The 18,857-nt window shown below is 51.1% G+C and overlaps 1 protein-coding gene across 2 annotated transcripts in view; it reads right to left on the reverse strand.

Annotated features, from left to right (window-relative positions):
• Positions 1-18,857, reverse strand: part of NOS2 (nitric oxide synthase 2) — a 42,525-nt gene that overhangs the window by 16,244 nt on the left and 7,424 nt on the right. For both annotated transcript variants that reach the window (XM_069542690.1, XM_069542691.1), the window contains 9 exons: positions 15,056-15,140; positions 14,165-14,287; positions 12,531-12,679; positions 8,761-8,923; positions 7,725-7,816; positions 6,634-6,775; positions 6,403-6,542; positions 4,517-4,691; positions 4,322-4,423 (listed from right to left, as the gene is read on the reverse strand). In XM_069542690.1, coding sequence (XP_069398791.1) covers positions 4,322-4,423; positions 4,517-4,691; positions 6,403-6,542; positions 6,634-6,775; positions 7,725-7,816; positions 8,761-8,923; positions 12,531-12,679; positions 14,165-14,287; positions 15,056-15,140 — 1,171 coding nt within the window. The remainder of the gene's footprint in view (positions 1-4,321; positions 4,424-4,516; positions 4,692-6,402; positions 6,543-6,633; positions 6,776-7,724; positions 7,817-8,760; positions 8,924-12,530; positions 12,680-14,164; positions 14,288-15,055; positions 15,141-18,857) is intronic.

An 18,857-nucleotide genomic window follows, 5' to 3' on the forward strand; every position in this document is an offset into this window, starting at 1 on the left:
GCCTGGCAATCTGTAAAAATGGAGTGTAATCCCCTGGACCCATTCTCACTGATGACAATAAATACCCAAATGCAAGGTACAGCCAGAGCCTCTGAGGAGCCCAAGCAAGCACAATAGCCGTGGTCAGCCCTCAGACCACAGGCTGCTGCCCTTGGCCCTCTGGGGGTGGTGTCCAGCTTCTCAGGCCATGCTCACACTCTCCCCAAACTCCCAGCAAATGGCTCTCTGGATGCTGTTGAATCAAACCACAGTGCCTTTTTTGTCACTTGTTGGCAGAGAGTTCCAGGAATCACCTCCCAAAGGAGTGGCTGTCTCAGCTAAAAAGGAACTAGACATCTCTGAAGAGGGCTGAAGCCCTGGGGGAACTACAGCATATCGAAGACAAATTACCACCATATCCCACGTCTTAAAGTTAGAATCCAAGGGGCCTGAGCCTTTTTGGAATGATTCAGTAAGAGCAGCCACATTGTCTGGCGCAACTCATGCAGTCAAGAGACATTTGTTTCATGGAGTAGTTCAAACCTTGGGCTCTCAATAGCTCTGTAACCTCAGTTTCCTCGTCTATAAAATGGGGATGGTAACAGTTGGTACATCATCATGCTGTTGAAAGGATGCAATAAATAAGGGATGTGCCTGGGGGTCCAATCGCTAAGAATCTGCTTGCAAGAGGGAACATGGGTTCAGTCCCTAGTCTGGGAAGTAAGATCCCAACTGCCATGGGGCAGCTAAGCCCATGCACTGCAACTACTGAGCCCATGTGCCCTATAGCCCATGCTCTGAAACAAGAGATGCTACCGAAATGGGAAGCCCACGCACAGCAAGCAGAGAGCAGCCTCTATTCACTGCAACCCGATGAAAGCCTGTGCACAACCATGAAGACCCACCACAGCCAAAAATAATTTTTAAAAATCTTAAAATAGTTAACAAGTAAAGCATAAAACATGCTCAGTAAATGTTAGCTGCTATTATTATTTCTATCTACCAGGAACTGCATATAGAGGTGGAAGACGCAGCCCTGTTTCTGCCTTAGATCGTGTTCTAACTGTGGGGAGGCAGAAGGACCTCAGCCGTTTCACATGGTCTGACAGAAGCTATGACGGAGGTCAGAGCAGGTGCTGACGGAGGGCTGAGGGAGGGCTATGCTCAGACAGGGTCCCAGAGCAGAGATGGGGGACTTTAGAGACAGCTTCTAAGAGGAGGTGAGTTCCTTAGAGACAGCTTCTAAGAAGAGGTGAGTTTTGAGAGACGGGTACAAGTTAGGCAGCGGACGGGCATTGCTTGAGACCAGGTCAGGAGGCAGGAGAGGAGCCCGCTGGTGGAGGGACTAGTAGGACCAGCCACGCCTTGTAAACTTTTAAATACTCAGCAACTGGGGGCTTCCCTGGTGGCTCAGACGGTAAAGCGTCTGCTTGCAATGTGGGAGACCCAGGTTTGATCCCTGGGTCGGGAAGATCCCCTGGAGAAGGGCATGGCAGCCCACTCCAGTATTCTTGCCTAAAAAATCCCATGGATAGAGAAGCCTGGGGGACTACATACAGTCCATGGGGTGGTAGAGTCAGACACAACTGAGCAACTAACACTTCACTTTTCACACAGCAGCTGCTGGATGCCAGACCAGTTTTAGGCTCCGGAGCCGATGGTGATAGTGGTGAGAATGGCTGCAACAGCAATAAATAACAATAACAACAAAACTGATGCTGGACTTCCCTGGTGGTCCAGTGGCTAAAACTCTGAGCTCTCAATGTGGGAGGCAGCGGGGACTAGGTTTGATCCCTAGGTGAGGAGCTATTAATATTTAACAGATTCTACATGCTGCAACTAAAAGATTCCTCAAGCTGCAATGTAAAAGGGTCCTGCATGCTGCGATGAAGACTGAAGATCCGTGTGCAGCAACTAAGACCAGGTATAGCCAAATACATAAATAAAACAGAAAAAAAAAAAAAAAACTAATGCGTTTTGAGTGTTCGCTGTGGGTCAGGGAGTGCAGCTAAACAATTTGCATTGGTTTTCATTTCATTTTTACCGTAACCTAGTGAGGGAGGTACCATTATTATCTCTGTTTTGCAGATGAGGAAATGAGCCCAAGTCTTTTGAAGCTGACCCCGAAGGAGGGTCACGGGGAAGTCCTGCCTGGAGACTCTCAAGCAGTGGAGGGATGTGGTCAGCAGTGGTCAGGAGACTGCTGAGGGTCAGCAGATTTTCTGGGATGTATCCACATCCTGCCAATGTCAGAGCTGATTCTGGGGTCAGGATGTGTGGTCCACAGCCTTGGGGCCTTCCCAAGCTGGGCCAGCTGCAGGGGGCTCTTCCTGTCTTGTCTCAGAGCTTCCCCATGCCCCCTACTCCCCACAAGCAGGCATGAGCTTGACCTGTCTATAGGGTGACCAGCCCTAGGGAACAGTGCGTATGTATTTACTGGGTGTTTAAAGTCAGCTCCCGCTACTTTCCACAAGGTCAGGGTTTCTATCTGTTTTGCTCACTGCTCATATTCTTGGCCTGGCCTAGTGCCTGACACATGAAAAATGTACAATAAAACTTTGCTGAATGAATGGATGACTCTCAGCCCAGTGGCCAGGCTTCCAGGACATCTGCCCGCTTTGTGGAGATGATTCCAGCTTCTAAAGCAATAATAGCTTCACACGTCCCATGGCTCCTTCCCACAAGGGGAGTGTTGATATGAGAGAGAGCAGCAGATGCGCCAGAGGGCTCAGCCCCACACAGAAACCAGCCTGCTGTGTGTGGTGGACGCTGCTGCCCAGATAGGGAAGCAAGAGTAACCACTGCTCGTGTGGACGTGGGCTCTGGGTCTTTCACCCAGTGAATACATTTTTAGCATCTCCACATCTCCATCTCTGTCTTTAGCCAGACACTCTTCTAGGCTCCAAGGGTAAAGCAGTGAACGGGAGAGACAAGGTCCCTGCCACATGGAGCTTATATTCTAATGGGGCAAAGAAAGAAAGAAGGAGACGGACTTCTCTGGTGCTCCAGTGGTTAAGAATCCACCTGCCAGTGCAGGAGACATGCGTTCGATCCTTGATCCGGGAAGATCCCTCATGCCACGAGGCAACTAAGCCCGCATACCACAGCTACTGAGGGCATGTGCTGCAAGTACTGAAGCCCACGTGCGCAGGAGCCCATGCTCCACGATAAGAGACGCCACTGCGATGAGAAACTCGCGCACCACAACCAGAGAGCAGCCTCCGCTCACAGCAACTAGCGAAACCCGTGCACAGCAACGAGGACCCAGCGCAGCCACAAATAAGCACAGAAAGAAAACCAGAAAGGAAGAGAGGGACTATGTCAGGATCTGATAAGGATTGTGAAGGAAAAGAAAGGGGTAAAGGAATACGAGACAGGATGAAGGGGGGTGAGCGTGCCATTTTTATGGTGCAGAGAGGGCTGCTCTGAAGAGGTGATAATTGAGACCTGGCTGAAGGGAAGGAGCTGGTCATAGGATGATTCGTGGCAAGAGTTTTAGGCAGAGGGAAAAGCAAATGCAAAGGCCCTACGGTGGGGACCATCTTGGTGAGCTTGAATAAAAGCCAGAATTCCACTGTGACTGGCAGAGCCGTGGAGGATAAAAGCCTGACTGGAGGAGGTGGGAGGTGAGAAAGTACTACGAGGTCTTTCAATGGTTTGGGGGCTTCCCTGGTGGCTCAGATGGTAAAGAATCCAACTGCAATGCGGGAGACCTGGGTTCCATCCCTGGGGTGGGAAGATCCCCTGGAGGAGGGCATGGCAACCCACTCCAGTATTCTTCCCTGGGAAATCCCATGGACAGAGGAGCCTGGCGGGCTACAATCCATGGGTCACAAAGAGTCAGACATGACTGAAGCAACTTAGCACATCAATGGTTTTTGCTGTAAACGGAAGTAGAAAACCAAGGTAGCAGCTGCTTAGGGGAAGTATTTGGCTGGCTAGTCATTTATCTCTTTGACATGGGAATCATTACACCTTATTGGTCATCAGTGGAAATGATCCAGTGGATAAGGAGACAGCTGCTATGAGAGGGGGAGGATTTTCAGGAATAAAAGTCCTTGAAAATTGGGAGAGGATAGGATTCAGTGTTCAGACGCCAGGATTGACCAGTCTTGAGAGGTAAGGAGTTGCCTGTTGCTAGAAGCATTCAAGTTTACACTAGAAGACCTGAGGAGGCTTGTCTCTGTATCCCCCAGCACCTGACATAAACCGGGTATTCAACACTGTTGGATGCACGAATAAATGAGCAAAGCTGTAAGGGGAAAATCAAGAACAACACGAGCGGCTGCACCAGATAGCCTTCTAACCAGAGCGCCTTCAGACCCACAGACAGCACACATGCCTGGAAGCTGTGGAGCACAGCGACGTTGATCTCAACGACAGCCCGGTCCTTCCAGAGCGAGGCCAGCTTGTGCGTTTCCAGGCCCATCCTTCTGCCCACTTCCTGCAGGGGCAGAGAAATGGGGGTGAGTTGGTCCCTGGGGCCCCACCCGCAGGCCTGCACCTCCAGCCGGCCCAGCTCGATGGTCCTCATTACCTCCAGGATGTTGTATCGCTGGACGTCGCAGAAGTCCCGGACTCCAACCTCCGTGCCCATGTACCACCCATTGAAGGGGCACCCTGGGAACTCGAGGCCGCCCACCTCAAGCAGCATGTTGGCCACGGCTGGCAGAGCATACCACTTGAGCTCCAGCTCCCGGAACCATTCGTACCTGGTAGGGAGGCAGGGCTGGTGGCAATGGAGCCTTCACTTCGGCCCACACTCACGCCCTAATAAAAGCTTCAGAAAAAGAGTCAACCAAGAAAACTCCTTTTCAAGTGCTGATCTCTAAGTTCATCCCACCTGGAGAGGTGACTTAGACATAACATGTGGCTAATTACGCATTCATTCATGAGATTATTCAAGCAAACGTATTAAGCATCAAGTAAGTAGCAGGCTCTGGGCTAAATGCTGAGGACTCAACAGAACATAGCAATTAAGGACCCCAGTGTCAGAAAGCCTAGGTTCAAGTTCTGCCTGACTGATTACCAGCTGTGTGACCTTCAGATATTATTCCGCCTCTCTGAGCCTCAGCATCCCCACCAGCAAAGCAGAGATAAATCATGGGATTACTGTGAAGATAATAGTACCCTTTACTTGTATATTCATTCACTCCAGAAATATTTATAACTGAGTACCTACTATGAGCCAGACATCTTGCTAGGTGTTGGGGATATATTGCTGAACAAGAAAGACAAGATCCCTAATTCTTGACCTTACAGACTACAAATAGGTAAACAAATAAATAAATGAGAAAATAAAGACAAGGTGATGGGGCTGCACTTGCGGTCCACTGGTTAAGAATCTGTCCTGCAATGTAGGGGACTCAGGTTGGATCCTGGTGGGGGAACTAAGATAACTATGACCTCATGCACTGAGGAGCTGCTAAGCCCAAGGGCCACAACCAGAGAGAGTCCGCTGTGCTTCAAGTGACGCTAATGGTAAAGAACCTGTCTGCCCATGCATGAGACATAAGAGATGCGGGTTCAGTCCTTGGGTTGGGAAGACCCCTGAAGGAAGAAATGGCAACCCACTTCAGTATTCCTGCTTGGAGAATCCCATCCATAGGGTCACAAAGAGTCAGACATGACTGAAGCGACTTAGCACGCACACAGAGTCTGTATACCACAACTAAGACCCGATGCGTGCAAATTAATCAATATTAAAAAAAAAAAAAAGCACAAAGTGACATGTTAGATGAAGGGTAAGGGTTCCTACCCTAGATTGGGTGTTCAGAAGAGGCTTCTCAGAACAGGTAATGGAAATACCTCATTAACAAGAAATGAACTCTGCAAAATTCTGAAGAAAGGGCCTGTCAGGCAGAGGGAACAGCAAGCACAAAGGCCCTGAGGTAGGACTAAGTTCAGTATATTTAGAGGATAAAAATAATAGCGCAGCCTAATACCTGCTACATAGTGAGTGTCAATGCATGGAGGTATTTTTGTAATTCAGCCCCGGAGCAGGGGCTGAACCCGTTGAGCTCTCAAAATACTGTCACCTTATCCCATCACCACAGTCAGGAGATGAATGGCGAAGAGAGTTGGCAGGAAGGTCAAAGAGGCCTGGGCGTCCAGCGTGAGAATCTCAGGGCCTTTCAAGGCTCCGCCTCCCAGGGTCACCGCTTCCCAAGCTCCCAGGACCCAGTCTACCTAAGTCATTGCTTTCCTGTCCCCTTCAGCATCTCCTCATAAGTCTGAGGCCTGACAAAGCTGCTGTACAAGGGTGATGTGGTGGACTTGGAAAGCCAGCCCTGCTGGGCATCAAGCTGCTGCTGGCTGGGCTTTGGGGGAGGAGCAGGGAGGGTCCTGAGGACTGCGATCTCTCTTTGGAAAGGAGGGGGCATGCATGTGAACTCACGCTCTCGGCACCCACAGCCTGCTTACCTGGGATGTTCCATGGGCACCTCAAGCACAAGGTCAGGGGGGATTTCGAAGAGCTCTGGGTCGCGGCCGTCAGCCTGCAGGACTAGAGGCAACACGTCGAAGCGGCTGAACTTGGGCTTCCAGCCCAGGTCGATGCACAGCTGGGGGCAAGACAGGCCCAGTGAGCCTGGAGACGCCGGTCCCTGGGCCGCTCTGGGTTCCACTCTCACCCACCAAAGCTGGGCCTGGTACCTGTGTGAACTCCACACTGGCGGGGTCCCCTCTGATGCTGCCATCTGGCATCTGGTAGCCGGCATAGCGGATGAGCTGGGCATTCCAGACCCGGAAGTCATGCTTCCCATCGCTCCGCTGGGGGAACACGGTGATGGCCGACCTTTCCCAAGACGAGGATGGTACTGTTTGCCACCCGGCTTCGGTGGGGGCTTCCAGCCACTAACCCCCTAACAGGTCCCCCTCCCCCTCCTGTCTTCCCACTCCCCAGGGCTCTGCAGCCAAGCTAACTGAACCAAACCCCTGCAGCCCCGAGACACGCCAAGCTCTCGCCAGCCTCTGTGTAACCTGTCCACTTCCTGACATATCTGCTCCTTCCTCTCCGCCCCCCCCCGCCCCCCCCGCCGGCTCCTACCCTTCCTTGCAGACGAGCGCAGGGACCGCCCCTCCAGGGAGCCCTTCCCACCCTTCAGGCTGTCCTGGCCCTTTAAGCAGATGGACCCTCTCTTTTTGGGGTCGAGTTAACTGGGTGCCTTTCTGTGCAAGCTGTAGATTCGCAGTGGGCTGGAGCCTCGGCCCAGGGTCCTGCTCACTTCCCACCCACAAGCCTAGCCCTGTGTCGGGTCCCCATCAGGCAGACACTGAGTGTTTGCTGAACAGAAAAATAAATGAGTGACTGAGTGAGTCGGCCTTGACCTCCCTGGTTGGGGGAGGGAGATGGTAAGGGAGACAGTTTGGGGTGGGTACGGATGAGCAGTGAGTCCCTCACCTCCAAGGGAAACACCACACTGGACCCATCAGCTGCAAAACCCACTTCTCATCCCCTCTACAAAGTGGGGACCCTAACCTTGAAGAGTGAAGTTACCTCTTAAAGATCCCCCCTGTCTCCTCCAAATGGCTCTAAGTCAGAAAGAAACCAAGGAAATGGACCACTGATGAGGCACTAGGCTCATGGAGGCGGGCTCACTGTGAAGACTGCCTGAAGAAGCCAAGGTCTTTCTACTTTCTTCCTGTCTGGCCTCTCTGGGAGCTTAAACCCGCCTGCATCTCTCGGCTAAGCCTCAGGGGGCTGTGCAGGGCCCCAGCCGTGGCCTCAGGATAGGCACACGCACCTGATGTTGCCGTTGTTGGTGGCGTAACGCACGTGTCTGCAGATGTGTTCGAACATTTCCTGGGCCGTGGAACAGCTCCGGGCGTCAAAGACCTGCGCACAGCCCACCCAGACCATGCCCGTCAAGGACCAGGAGGACAGAGGCCTCGGCGGGGCTGATCAGAAGCTGAGTCAGGAGGGACTGAAGGAGCGGCCCAAATCCCCACCACCTGAACATCCTGCAGAGGCGTGCACCCGCCCCCCGCCCCTTCTTCCTTCTTCTGCTTTCCTGGGGGAGCCCAGGCGCTCCCCGACTTGGAAGACCCTATCTAAACCTAACCCTCAAGAGAACTGGATTCTCAAGCACCATGATTTCCACAGCCTAGTTGCTTTAAACATTTTGCATATGGCCTCCAGCACATTTCATTACAGCCAGAGCCCGTGTTGTTGGCATTTCTCATCTATTTTTCTGTCCAAGTATTTTTACTACTGTTGTTGTTTAGGCGCTAAGTTGCATCCGACTCTTTTGCGACCCCATGTAGCCCGCCGGGATCCTCTGTCCATGGGATTTCCCAGGCAAGAATATTGGAATGGGTTGCCATTTCCTCCTCCAAGGGATCTTCCTGACCCAGGGATCGAACCTGCATCTCCTGCATTGGCAGGCGGATTCTTTACCACTGAGCCACCCAGGAAGCCCACAGTTACCCAGCAATAAATGTAAAGATGACCTAGGAGGCTAGGATAAAGAAAATGTTTTCTAAAAGACAAGAATTCAATCAAGGTGAAGAACCAGGTCCACAGCAATAATACTAGCAAGGCCGCTTGGTTTCATGCTGGCATTCAGTCTCTCGGATTCAACACAAGGGAGAAAGATGGGCTAGAAATCCTGGTGCAGAGGTTGGAGTCTAGACTCTGGAGGGGTGGGTGTCTGTGAGTCCTCATCTCAAGTGCAGGGATGGAGAGAGAGAAGGTGAGGACCTTGCACACAGCTCAGGGCCCACATGCCCGCCCCCCAGCTTCCTCTCCCGCTCCTCCCTCCTCCGTCTAAGGGCATCGACCTGCAGGTTCGACCACTGGATCCTCCCGATGCAGCGGGGGGCGTTGCGCCAGGCCTGCTTGGTGGCAAAGATGAGCTCATCTCCCGTCAGCTGGTAGGTTCCTGTTGTTTCTATCTCCTTTGTTACCGCTTCCACCCTGGCCAGATGTTCCTCTATTTTTGCCCTGCGGGACAGGAAGACATCAGGAAGATCAACAATGAGATGGTTTTAAATGGAGACTGATTCAATCCACAGAAGCAGGAACTGAATGAGGACACCGGGAGGGCAAGATGTCGCTCAGGGAGACCGCCCCCTCCAGGGCACCTTCATGGGCATGCGTCCAGTGCACCAAGCTCAGCAGGGCCCCACTGGGCTTAATGCCCTGCTCTGACTGTCTTGAATTCTTAATCATTCATGAACAGGAAGCCACCTTTTTATTTTCACACTGGGTCTTGCAAGTTACATAGCTGGTCCTGATCCCACCGGCACCCTTATTGCTTCCAGGCACCTTTTCTCTAGTCATACTCATCTCAGCGAAGAGTGCAATGCTTTTCAATGGTCTTGCAAGACCCAGACCAGCATCCATCAGGCTGCAGCCACATCCTGCCTCTTGGCCAGGGGAGCACTGATCCACCTTCTCTTGGTTAAGAGATGAGTCAGTTCCTCCCCTGCACTGAAGAGTCACTAATGAGCCAAGTACTGGGCAACGCCACCCATAGTCAGGGTCCCACTGAGTCTGTGACGGAGGCGTTTTTGTGTCCTTGTTATAGTAGGTTATGGTAGGTTAAGTACTGGCCTGGAAACAGAAGTGTGATGAAAAGCAAGCCCAAGATTCACTCGGGCTGCCCCGATGCCAAGCCCAGGCTCTTAACCTTCTACCTTTCACCCTAGGGGGTGGATCGCAAGCCCAGAGATGTGGAGGGCCTGCCCACATTTTCCTGGTCAGGTCCGGGCAGGGATCGGCTCTCAGGACTCAGCCGTCAGGGCCCCAGGGCGGTTCAAGGAGGTGTCCTCCACAGTGTCGTCCAACATCGCAGGGTCCCCACAGCAAGCTTTCTCAAACCCAGTGCCACTTGGCCAGCCCTCCCATGTGAGATTTCCAAACTGGCTTCTGCCCTCCCCTCTCAGGCTTGTAGAAACATCCCACAGCCAGGAAGGTTTTGAAACATGTGCACACAGAGCAACCTTGAGATTTCCAATCAGCACCAAAGACGTCTGAAAGCGCAACAAACAAAACTATTTAAGGAATGAACTCTTGATTAAGGAGAGTGGACAGCTCAGGACAAAATGGCCTTTCAGTGGATGAAGAGTGTCTCGACAACTCTTCCTTGATTAAAGAAAAAAGCTCAAAGACAAAACACTTGGCACTATTTATCTTCAAGGACACTCCTCGCATAAGGACCTGCTGGGTGAGGTTGAGGCTGCCCCACCAAAGGCAGCCCTCCCCCCACAACCCGCAAACAAAGCTGCTAGCAATATGATTCATTCTGCATCCAAGCATGGAAACAGTAGTGACTACCAGCACGCTGATGCTGCCAACATACTTGGTAGTGTTAATATGTGACTTTTTAAGAAAAGATTAAGTTTTCACTCAACTCCTTTAGAGTTTTACATTATACCTTTGTTTTCAAATAGTCACATTTCTAAGGCACTAAAATGCTATGACGCCTATTCTGAAAAAAAAAGGGAGTGGCTTTCGGCATCAGTAAACTGGCTTTGGACAGAACATTCAGAAAGCTATCATTTCTGACTATATAATCCTCCACCTACAAAAGACTGAACTGGTCCAGGTGTGGGAATGGGCTGCCATCTGTCACTCACACCCCCAAGACCTCTTGGGGGAAACCAAGGCACAGACTTGTGACTGTGAAAACTTCTTCCCTCTGTGAAAAGCAAATGGATTTGAATAGCTATCATCAGCAGCCCTGTAGCTTCCCCAGCTAACCACCCCCCAACAGCCTTCCAAACACCAGCAGGAACCCCTTAGGTCCAGCACAAAGTCTGAGCCTTCAGAATCAAAGAACTGGATGCTAGATCATTGAGTTTTAAAGCAAGGGCTCTGGCAAAATGCCTGAGTTCAAATTCCAGCTCTGGGACTTCAGAACGAGTGACTTTGAACAAGTTACATCTCCTCCATGGGCCCTGGCTTCCTTGTCTGTAGAGTAGGTAGGATAATCACAGTACCAGTCCCATAGAGCTGTGGTGAGCCTTACGTGCAAGGCAGAGTCCAGAATATACGTAGCACATCAAAACAGTGGCCCAGTGAAGCCCACTGAGAAAATTCCTGGGGGCTTCCCTGGTGGTCTAGTGGTTAAGAATCCACCTGCCAATGTGGGGGACACAGGTTCGAGTCCTGGTCTGGAAAGATCCCACATGTTGCAGGGCAACTAAGCGCGTGGGCCACAACTACTGAGCCCACACGCCAGAACTACTGAAGTGTGAGCACCTAGAGCCTGTGCACATCAAAAGTGAGAAGCCCATGCACCCCAGTGAGGAGTAGCCCCCATTCACCTCAACTAGAAAAAGCCCGTGTGCAGCAACGAAGACCTAGCACAGCCAAAGATAAAATAAATCTTAAAGAAAAAATTCCTGGACCCTGAAAGTCTTCTTAGTCAACAATCGAGCAGAAAACCTAAGGACCTTGGACTTCCCAGTGACAGAGCATTTCCGCAGAGGTTCTATTTACACGACACAGGCAGTAGCAAACCCCTGATGGAGTTCCCAGTCTACTTAGAATTGCCTCCGGAGCTTTTAAAGAACAAGGATGTCCGCCCCCTCCCCACTTCCTGAGAAGCTGATGCCCTTGCCCAGGGGACCCTGGCATCAGTATTTTACAAGGTCCTTAACAGCAACTACTGTGCAACCAGGCTGGAGGATCACTGGCCCCAGAAGATAAGGACCTCTTTCATAGACTCAAGGTCCCTTCCAGCTCACACACTCCAGGTCAGAGCCAGGGGGTGTGGCATCACCAGGAGCCAATCTTTCTGCCACAGTGGGTCCCAGGGTACTTCTGTGGCTCGCTTCCTACAGTAAAGTGCCTTGTGGGGCTGCATCGTAAAAGCCACACTCCCCTCCCAGCCCATAAAACAGCAAATCCATTCCCTCAGCCTTTCTGTCTTACAATCCCTTTGCGTGTTTTTATTTTAATGATATAAATGGACTTAAATTAAGAGCCATATATTTTATGCAACTCAGAGATACAGATCCCAACAGAGAACAGTGCAAAGAGCTCTCTCCAAGTCAAGCAGCCTGAATTCCAGCTGGGACTGAACTCTAGCTGCTACTGGGCTTCCTGGCTCACACCTGGAGGTGGAGGGCTTGGCTCGGTGGTCTCCAAGGTCCTTTCCATCTCAAACATTTCATAATAAAAGGTTTTGCATATCAACTCATTGCTTTGCACCAGGATGCTGTTTCAAATGTATTTAATCCTTGAAACAATCTTAGGAACAGTTTTATCATGACCCTGCTTTGGACTTATGAGGAAGTGGAGATGGAGAGAGGATCTACTTGGGAGGCAGATTTCCCAAAAATACAGAACCAGCTACTGGTTGAGCAGAATCCAAACTCAAACGTTTAGACACCCGACCCACATTTTCAACCAGTACCACCATGCTCCTTTCTCCTACTGTTTTGAGAACCTATCCAAGGTCTTTTCCCTGAAATGCTGTGTCTTAGCCTTGGGTTCACTGCAAATCTGGGAAGGAAAGAGGTTTGGGGTCAGAGGGAGATGGCAGAAAACTAGAGAGTTCAGGGGAGGGAGAGGGAGCGATGCTGAAGGAAGCGAGCCTTACTCTTTGAAGGAGCCATAATACTGGTTGACAAATTCGATAGCTTGAGGTAGAAGCTCGTCTGGGGGGGTTGGCTTGTCCCGGGGTCCTATGGTCAAACTTTTGGGGTTCATGATGGATGCCAGGCAAGACTTGGACTTGCAGGAGAGATCCTGGAAGGAAAGAAGAGGTGGTGAGGCTGATCGCTTGGTTCCTCAGCACAGGCATGGATGGCCATCCTCTTCCAGGGCCAACTCTCCTGACCACCTCCTTCCACTCTGGCTGTCCCAGCTCCCCACCGCCCCTCTCTACCTCTGTGGCACCTCCTCCTTGGGGTCGACCAGGCTTTTCCCCCATCCATATCTCCTCTCCTCTGACTGGCTGAACACCACGGACTGTGGGCTGGGGCCGCCTCCCAGCCAGCCCTGGTTGTCGTTCTTTAGTCTCTCAGTTGGGTCTGACTCTTTTGCAACCCCCAAAGACTGGAACCCTCCAGGGTCCTCTGTCCATGGGATTTTCCAGGCAAGAATACTGGAGTGGGTTGCCATCTCCTTCTCCAGGAGGGTCTTCTGAGCCAGGGATCGAACCCAAGGCTCCTGAGTCTTTTGCACTGGGAGGCGGATTCTTTACAACTGAGCCACCAGGGAAGTCCCCAGCCAGCCCCAGACCCAGAGCAAAGCCAACAGTTCGAATGCTGGGAACATCTCGACTATCTTCTCATTTGAAGAAGCTGATACGACTCCTGGGGACAAACTACTGCTGTTCAGCCAAAATGAATTGAGAAGGGGCAAATCCCGAAGTAGGGGATGGCACAGGAAAAATCCTGAAAGGAAGCACACTCATAGGTGAACAGAGGTCATTTCTGGAAGGCGTGGGAAGTGATTCTGCTTTCTTGGCCCTGAAATTTTCAGTTCTTTCCTACTTTACAATCACAGAATGCATATAGACTTAGAATAAGAAACCCAGAAGTCAAGAAGCCTTAAAGGGCACTTAGTCCAACTACTCGCTGGATGCTTGGAACCCCTCTCCAATCTCCCTACCAAATAGCACTTGAATCCTTTTCGTGACAGGGAGCTCACTACCTCATGATGTAGTTCAGTTCAGCTTTGGGCAATTCTTGGAAAATTCTCCCCGATATAATGATGAAATCTGTCTCTCTGAGAAAGAATTCATGTGTTCCTGTAATTCTTTATCTCACCTTCTGGATTATCCATCGTCCCTGGGGTAGGGGGAGGGAGGGTGGGAGAGTGGGATGGGGTGGAGCTAACAGAGAGCATCATTTAGTCCTACTGTGATTCATGAGAAACAAGAGTCTCTGTTCCCAGTACCCTTTGACCAAGCAGATGGCTGTCTGGTTTGCTGATGGGGCCATCTGTTTGATTCATTAACAGCCTTGATAGCTTTGCCAGTTTGGGACAAACGTTGTTCTCGAGGGACTTCCTTGGTGGTCTAGTGATTAAGAATCTGCCTTGCAATGCAGGGGATGCAGCTTCAATCCCTGTTCAGGGAACTAAGATCCCACATGTCACAGGGCAACTAAGCCTGCATGCCGCAACTACCGAGCCCACACTGGAGACTGCATGACATAACAAAGGTCTCACACACCGCAACTAGGAAGCCAAAAAGAAGAAAGAAAAGTAGCTCCTCAGACTGCTCACCCCTTTGGCCTTCTGGTGAAGCGTGTCTTGGAAAGTCACTCCACTGCCCCAGTTTTTGATCCTCACATGCCGTGGACAGGCTGACGGGGGTGCGTCCAGCTTGCCCAGGGGATCTGGAGATGTCTAAGAGGGAGGCAAAAAAAACAGGGATTTCCAAGTGTCTCCAACCCCAGGACTGCAGGGGTCTCTCCCAGCCCCGAGGCCCTGCTTGGGCCTCGGGTGGGCGGGGAGTTGTGGGCGGGCACATGGGTCGAGGTGTCAGCCCACGGCCCTCCTCCCTTTCCGGTAGCCAGGCCACCTGGGCCAGAGTCTGCTGGGAGCTCCAGGTGCCTGGGCCACTGGCCAGGCTCCTGTCCTCATCCAAGAGCCTGCCAAATGCTCTCTCAGGGGAGTTACAACAGGAGGGATTAAGGGGTATACATGGCACAGATTACCATCACAGCCGCTAATCCTGAGAATAGAAAATGGGACAAGGAAGAAGGGATCGCAGCCTTCAGGGAGGCACTGAAGAATATGCAAACCAGTCCTCTGCCCACCTCTGTGGAACACTAAGGGCCAAAGCACACGGGGAGGACGGAACCGGTGGACCAGGGACTGGGGCTGGGCCTGGAGGCTCAGCTGCCAAGTCTGGGATCACCTCTGAGGGTCTCACTCTGACTCCACAAGTGGTCTGCTCCCTCCCAGGGCTGCCTGCCCACACAGACAAGTCACCCAGATGCCCACCCCCCTGGGGGTCCACCACTCCTGATCACCATGGTCCACTGCCTCTCTCCCAAAGCTCTTCCTCGCCCCCACCTGTGTCCCTGGACCCCAGCGTCCACCAGGCTGTCCAGCCTGCATCTATCTGGGCAAGGGAGGAAGGGGCTTCCCGCACCCGAGTGACTCACTGACCTTTACCGCCCCTGTGAGGGCCTGGGGAGACTCATTCCCGTGCTTGCCCGGGCTGTGACGTTTGGGGTCATCCTGTGTCACTGGACTGCAAAAGGAAACAGCTCTCCTGAGATGGAGTGTCCGAGGGCAGAGAGGGAACTCGGGGTCGCCTCGGCCGGCCCTCATTCGACAAAGCGGGGAGTGAGGTCTAGCAGGTGGGAGTGAGCGCCATGGTTTCCAGCCGGCGCGGTGGAGGGGCAGCCTCTGCATCATCACCATCCTCCTTCCTCTTCTCCCCTCACCTGCCCCCCAACAAAGCCAAAGAGCCAAGAGGGGAGCTGAGCCAAAGTTAACAGGCCAAAGGGTGGCCCACAGAGTCCCCGTGAAGATGAATCCCTTAGAAGGCAAGCGCAGACAAGGTACAGAGAGGAGCTGGCAGAGAACAGCTCCTCCAACCCCGCCCTCCCAGGCCAGTATTGCCCGCCACCCCACCCACTCCCTCTTTGGGACTTAAGCTTTTTTTCTCTAAAGCACTTGGTTCATCCTGGTTTATTTATTTATTCTAAAATTTGATTATGGAAAATGTTAAACAGACACAATTAGAGAGAAGAGTGTAATAAACCCCTGTAAGCCTGTCACCCAGATTCAGCCCAATTAAACAATTATTAACCCACGGCCAATTCTGTTTCAACATTACTCTCCCAGCCTTCGTTCTCATTTTAAAGCAAGTCTGAGACATCATGCCATCCATAAATATCTCAGTATTTCTAGAAGATAAGGATACTTTAAAAATATATTGGTTATATTTGCTTGAAAACAACAGATTTAAAAGAATTTAACTTGGGACTTCCCTAGTGGTCCAGTGGCTGGGACTCTGAGCTTCCAATGCAGGGGGCCGGGGGCTCAATCCCCTGGTCAGGGAACTAGATCCCACATGTTGCCACTAAGACCCAGCGAAGCCAAATAAATATTTTTAAAAAGAAGAATTTAGCCTATCGTTTGAAGAAGAAAAAGCCCTGATAGTCTGAAATCACTCAGAAACCACTGGTTCTGGTTTGGGATTTTAGGATTGCTCTCCCTACATATCCTACAGAGAACAGAAGGTGTGAGCACCCTTCTAATAGTCACACCCCACACATGCCTCCCCTGCGGCATCTCAGGAGGAAAGCTTATTGTGTCCCACATTCTCTACAGTCTTTTCTAGGGTGCGCACACATCCCAGGGGAAAGGTGATTACAGAGTACTACAGAGGTCGCTCATTTTCCACCCTTATACACATTTGTGATATGGGAAAACGACAAATGAGTGTGTGCTGTTTTGTTATTAGAAAAAGTAATGACCATTTTGAACTGTGGTGTTGGAGGAGACTCCTGAGAGTCCCTTGGACTGCAAGGAGATCCAACCAGTTCATTCTGAAGGAGATCAGCCCTGGTTGTTCTTTGGAAGGAATGATGCTAAAGCTGAAACTCCAGTACTTTGGCCACCTCATATGAAGAGTTGACTCATTGGAAAAGACTCTGATGCTGGGAGGGATCGGGGGCAGGAGGAGAAGGGGACGACAGAGGATGAGATGGCTGGATGGCATCACTGACTCGATGGACGTGAGTCTGAGTGAACTCCGGGAGTTGGTGATGGACAGGGAGGCCTGGCGTGATGCGATTCATGGGGTCGCAAAGAGTCGGACATGACTGAGAGACTGAACTGAACTGAACTGAATGACCATTTACATCGTGCTGTGCTGTGCTCAGTCACTCAGTTGTGTTGGACTCTTTGCAATCCCATGGACAGTAGCCCACCAGGCTCCTCTGTCCATGGGGATTCTCCAGGCAAGAATACTAGAGTGGGCTGCCATGCCCTCCTCCAGGAGATCTTCCTGACCCAGGGATCAAATCCAGGTCTCCCACATTGCAGGCAAATTCTTCACCCTCTGAGCCACCAGGGACAACTGTTTACATTAGCATTATGTAATTAACTACATATATTATATGGTTGCATTGTATGATTTATAACTATAAAGAGACAGTGTCCCTTTAAGAGAAAATGAGTATGTATCAGAAAGCATCTTCAAAAAAAAAAAAAAAAGAAAGCATCTTCATTCTGATTCAGGTGATTCAGTAGGCCTATACCACGCCCTCCCTGTGACTGGCTATCGTCACCCCACTGGTCTGGTCTGGTGTGCCCCACCAGAAAAGAAGCCAATACAGGGAAATCTGGACACTCAGAACAGGTAAGCCGTGACTGAGTTGTCATCATGGGGCTGCTTACGCGGGAAGATGTTTTGAGGCTGGGGTCCTCAGGGAGGCAATGCCTTACTGCTCTTCTCAAGCTTTTACCATTACCCCCCACCCCGTTCCACCGTTTCATTCTTGTTTCCTCTCCTTTACTTCTGCCTGGTTGGATGGCATCCCTGACTCAATGAACATGAGTCTGAGCAAGCTCTGGGAGTTGGTGATGGACAGGGAAGCCTGGTGTGCTGCGGTCCATGGGGCTGTGAAGAGTCAGATACAACTGGGTTGCTGAACTGAACCGACAGAACTGGAGAACCTGAGACGCTTACTGGTCTACAGTAACTTTTAGATTGAGAAACAACGTCCTTGTTCGCTTAGCAATACTATTGCCCCCCGATTTAAAATGTTGGGACTTCCCTGGTGACTCAGATGGTAAAGAATCCACCAGCAATGCAGGACACCCAGGTTCAATTTCTGGGTCGGGAAGATCCTCTGGAGAAGGGCACAGCTATCCACTCTAGCATTCTTGCCTAGAGAATCCACGGACAGAGGAGCCTGGCGGGCTACAGTCCGTGGGGTTGCAAAGAGTCAGACATGACTGAGCAACACACACACACACACACACACACACATTAAAAAGTTACCTAAAAATCCACTCTACCAATGGACTATATTGAGTCTGACCCTAGTGTCTATGGCTGGATTTTAGGAAGCATCCAATTTCTTCACCATTATAAATAATGCCTCAAACTCTATACGTGAGCTGATGCTGGCTCTGTGTGCGTGTGAGTGTGTGTGTGTGTACAAAGGCATAGAAAAAAACCTGGGGTGGGGGGAATGCTAGCAAATATTAACAGTGATTAGCACTGATAAGATCACAGATGATTTGAAATTTTCTTTATCTGCATCTGTTTTTTCCAACTTTCTTCAGTGACTTCAATTCCCTCCGTAATTGGGAAATTTCTTTTTAACTTGAAACATGAATATACCGAGCTATGCACAGTCTCCTTTCTCCCCTAGTAAGCAGATTTCTTTGGGTTACTTGCTGGAAGATAAGGGTTCACCCAGAGGGTGAACATATCAAGGTTCTGGAATGCAGGTGTTCTCAGATGCTAGGCGGTGTCTGACTCTTTGGTTCTGAATACCTATTGCCAAATTATTGCGGTGCCCATCCAGACAACGCAATTTGGCTAAACCCACAGCTGTGCTGGGTCCTGCTTGATCCTTCCCGGGAACAGAGGACCCTAAGGATCTGGCATCAAAAGGAAAGCTGAAGTGCGGCTCTTGTTCAGACTCAGCACTGTCCACAGGTGCTCGAGTGACAGGACGCTGAGGTCAGAGCTGCAGTCGGTGGCTCCTTCCGGAGCTGATTCCCTTGCGGTCCCAACTTCGCCACAGGTGTCCATCTCTATATACGGGTGGTGGGGCAGGGGTGGGGTGGGGCAGGAGGCATTCTGGAAAATGGATCTTACTTGTAAAACAAGAACCTCCTTGCTCTCTAACCCTATCTATCCTAACGGGTGTTGCAGCCCCAGTGTTGAAAAATCTAGAAAGCTGCCAAGTGCTGAAACACCCACACAGCCCGCCCCCACACC

Source organism: Ovis canadensis, chromosome 11 (genome assembly GCF_042477335.2).
Source record: "Ovis canadensis isolate MfBH-ARS-UI-01 breed Bighorn chromosome 11, ARS-UI_OviCan_v2, whole genome shotgun sequence".
Taxonomy (NCBI): domain Eukaryota; kingdom Metazoa; phylum Chordata; class Mammalia; order Artiodactyla; family Bovidae; genus Ovis; species Ovis canadensis.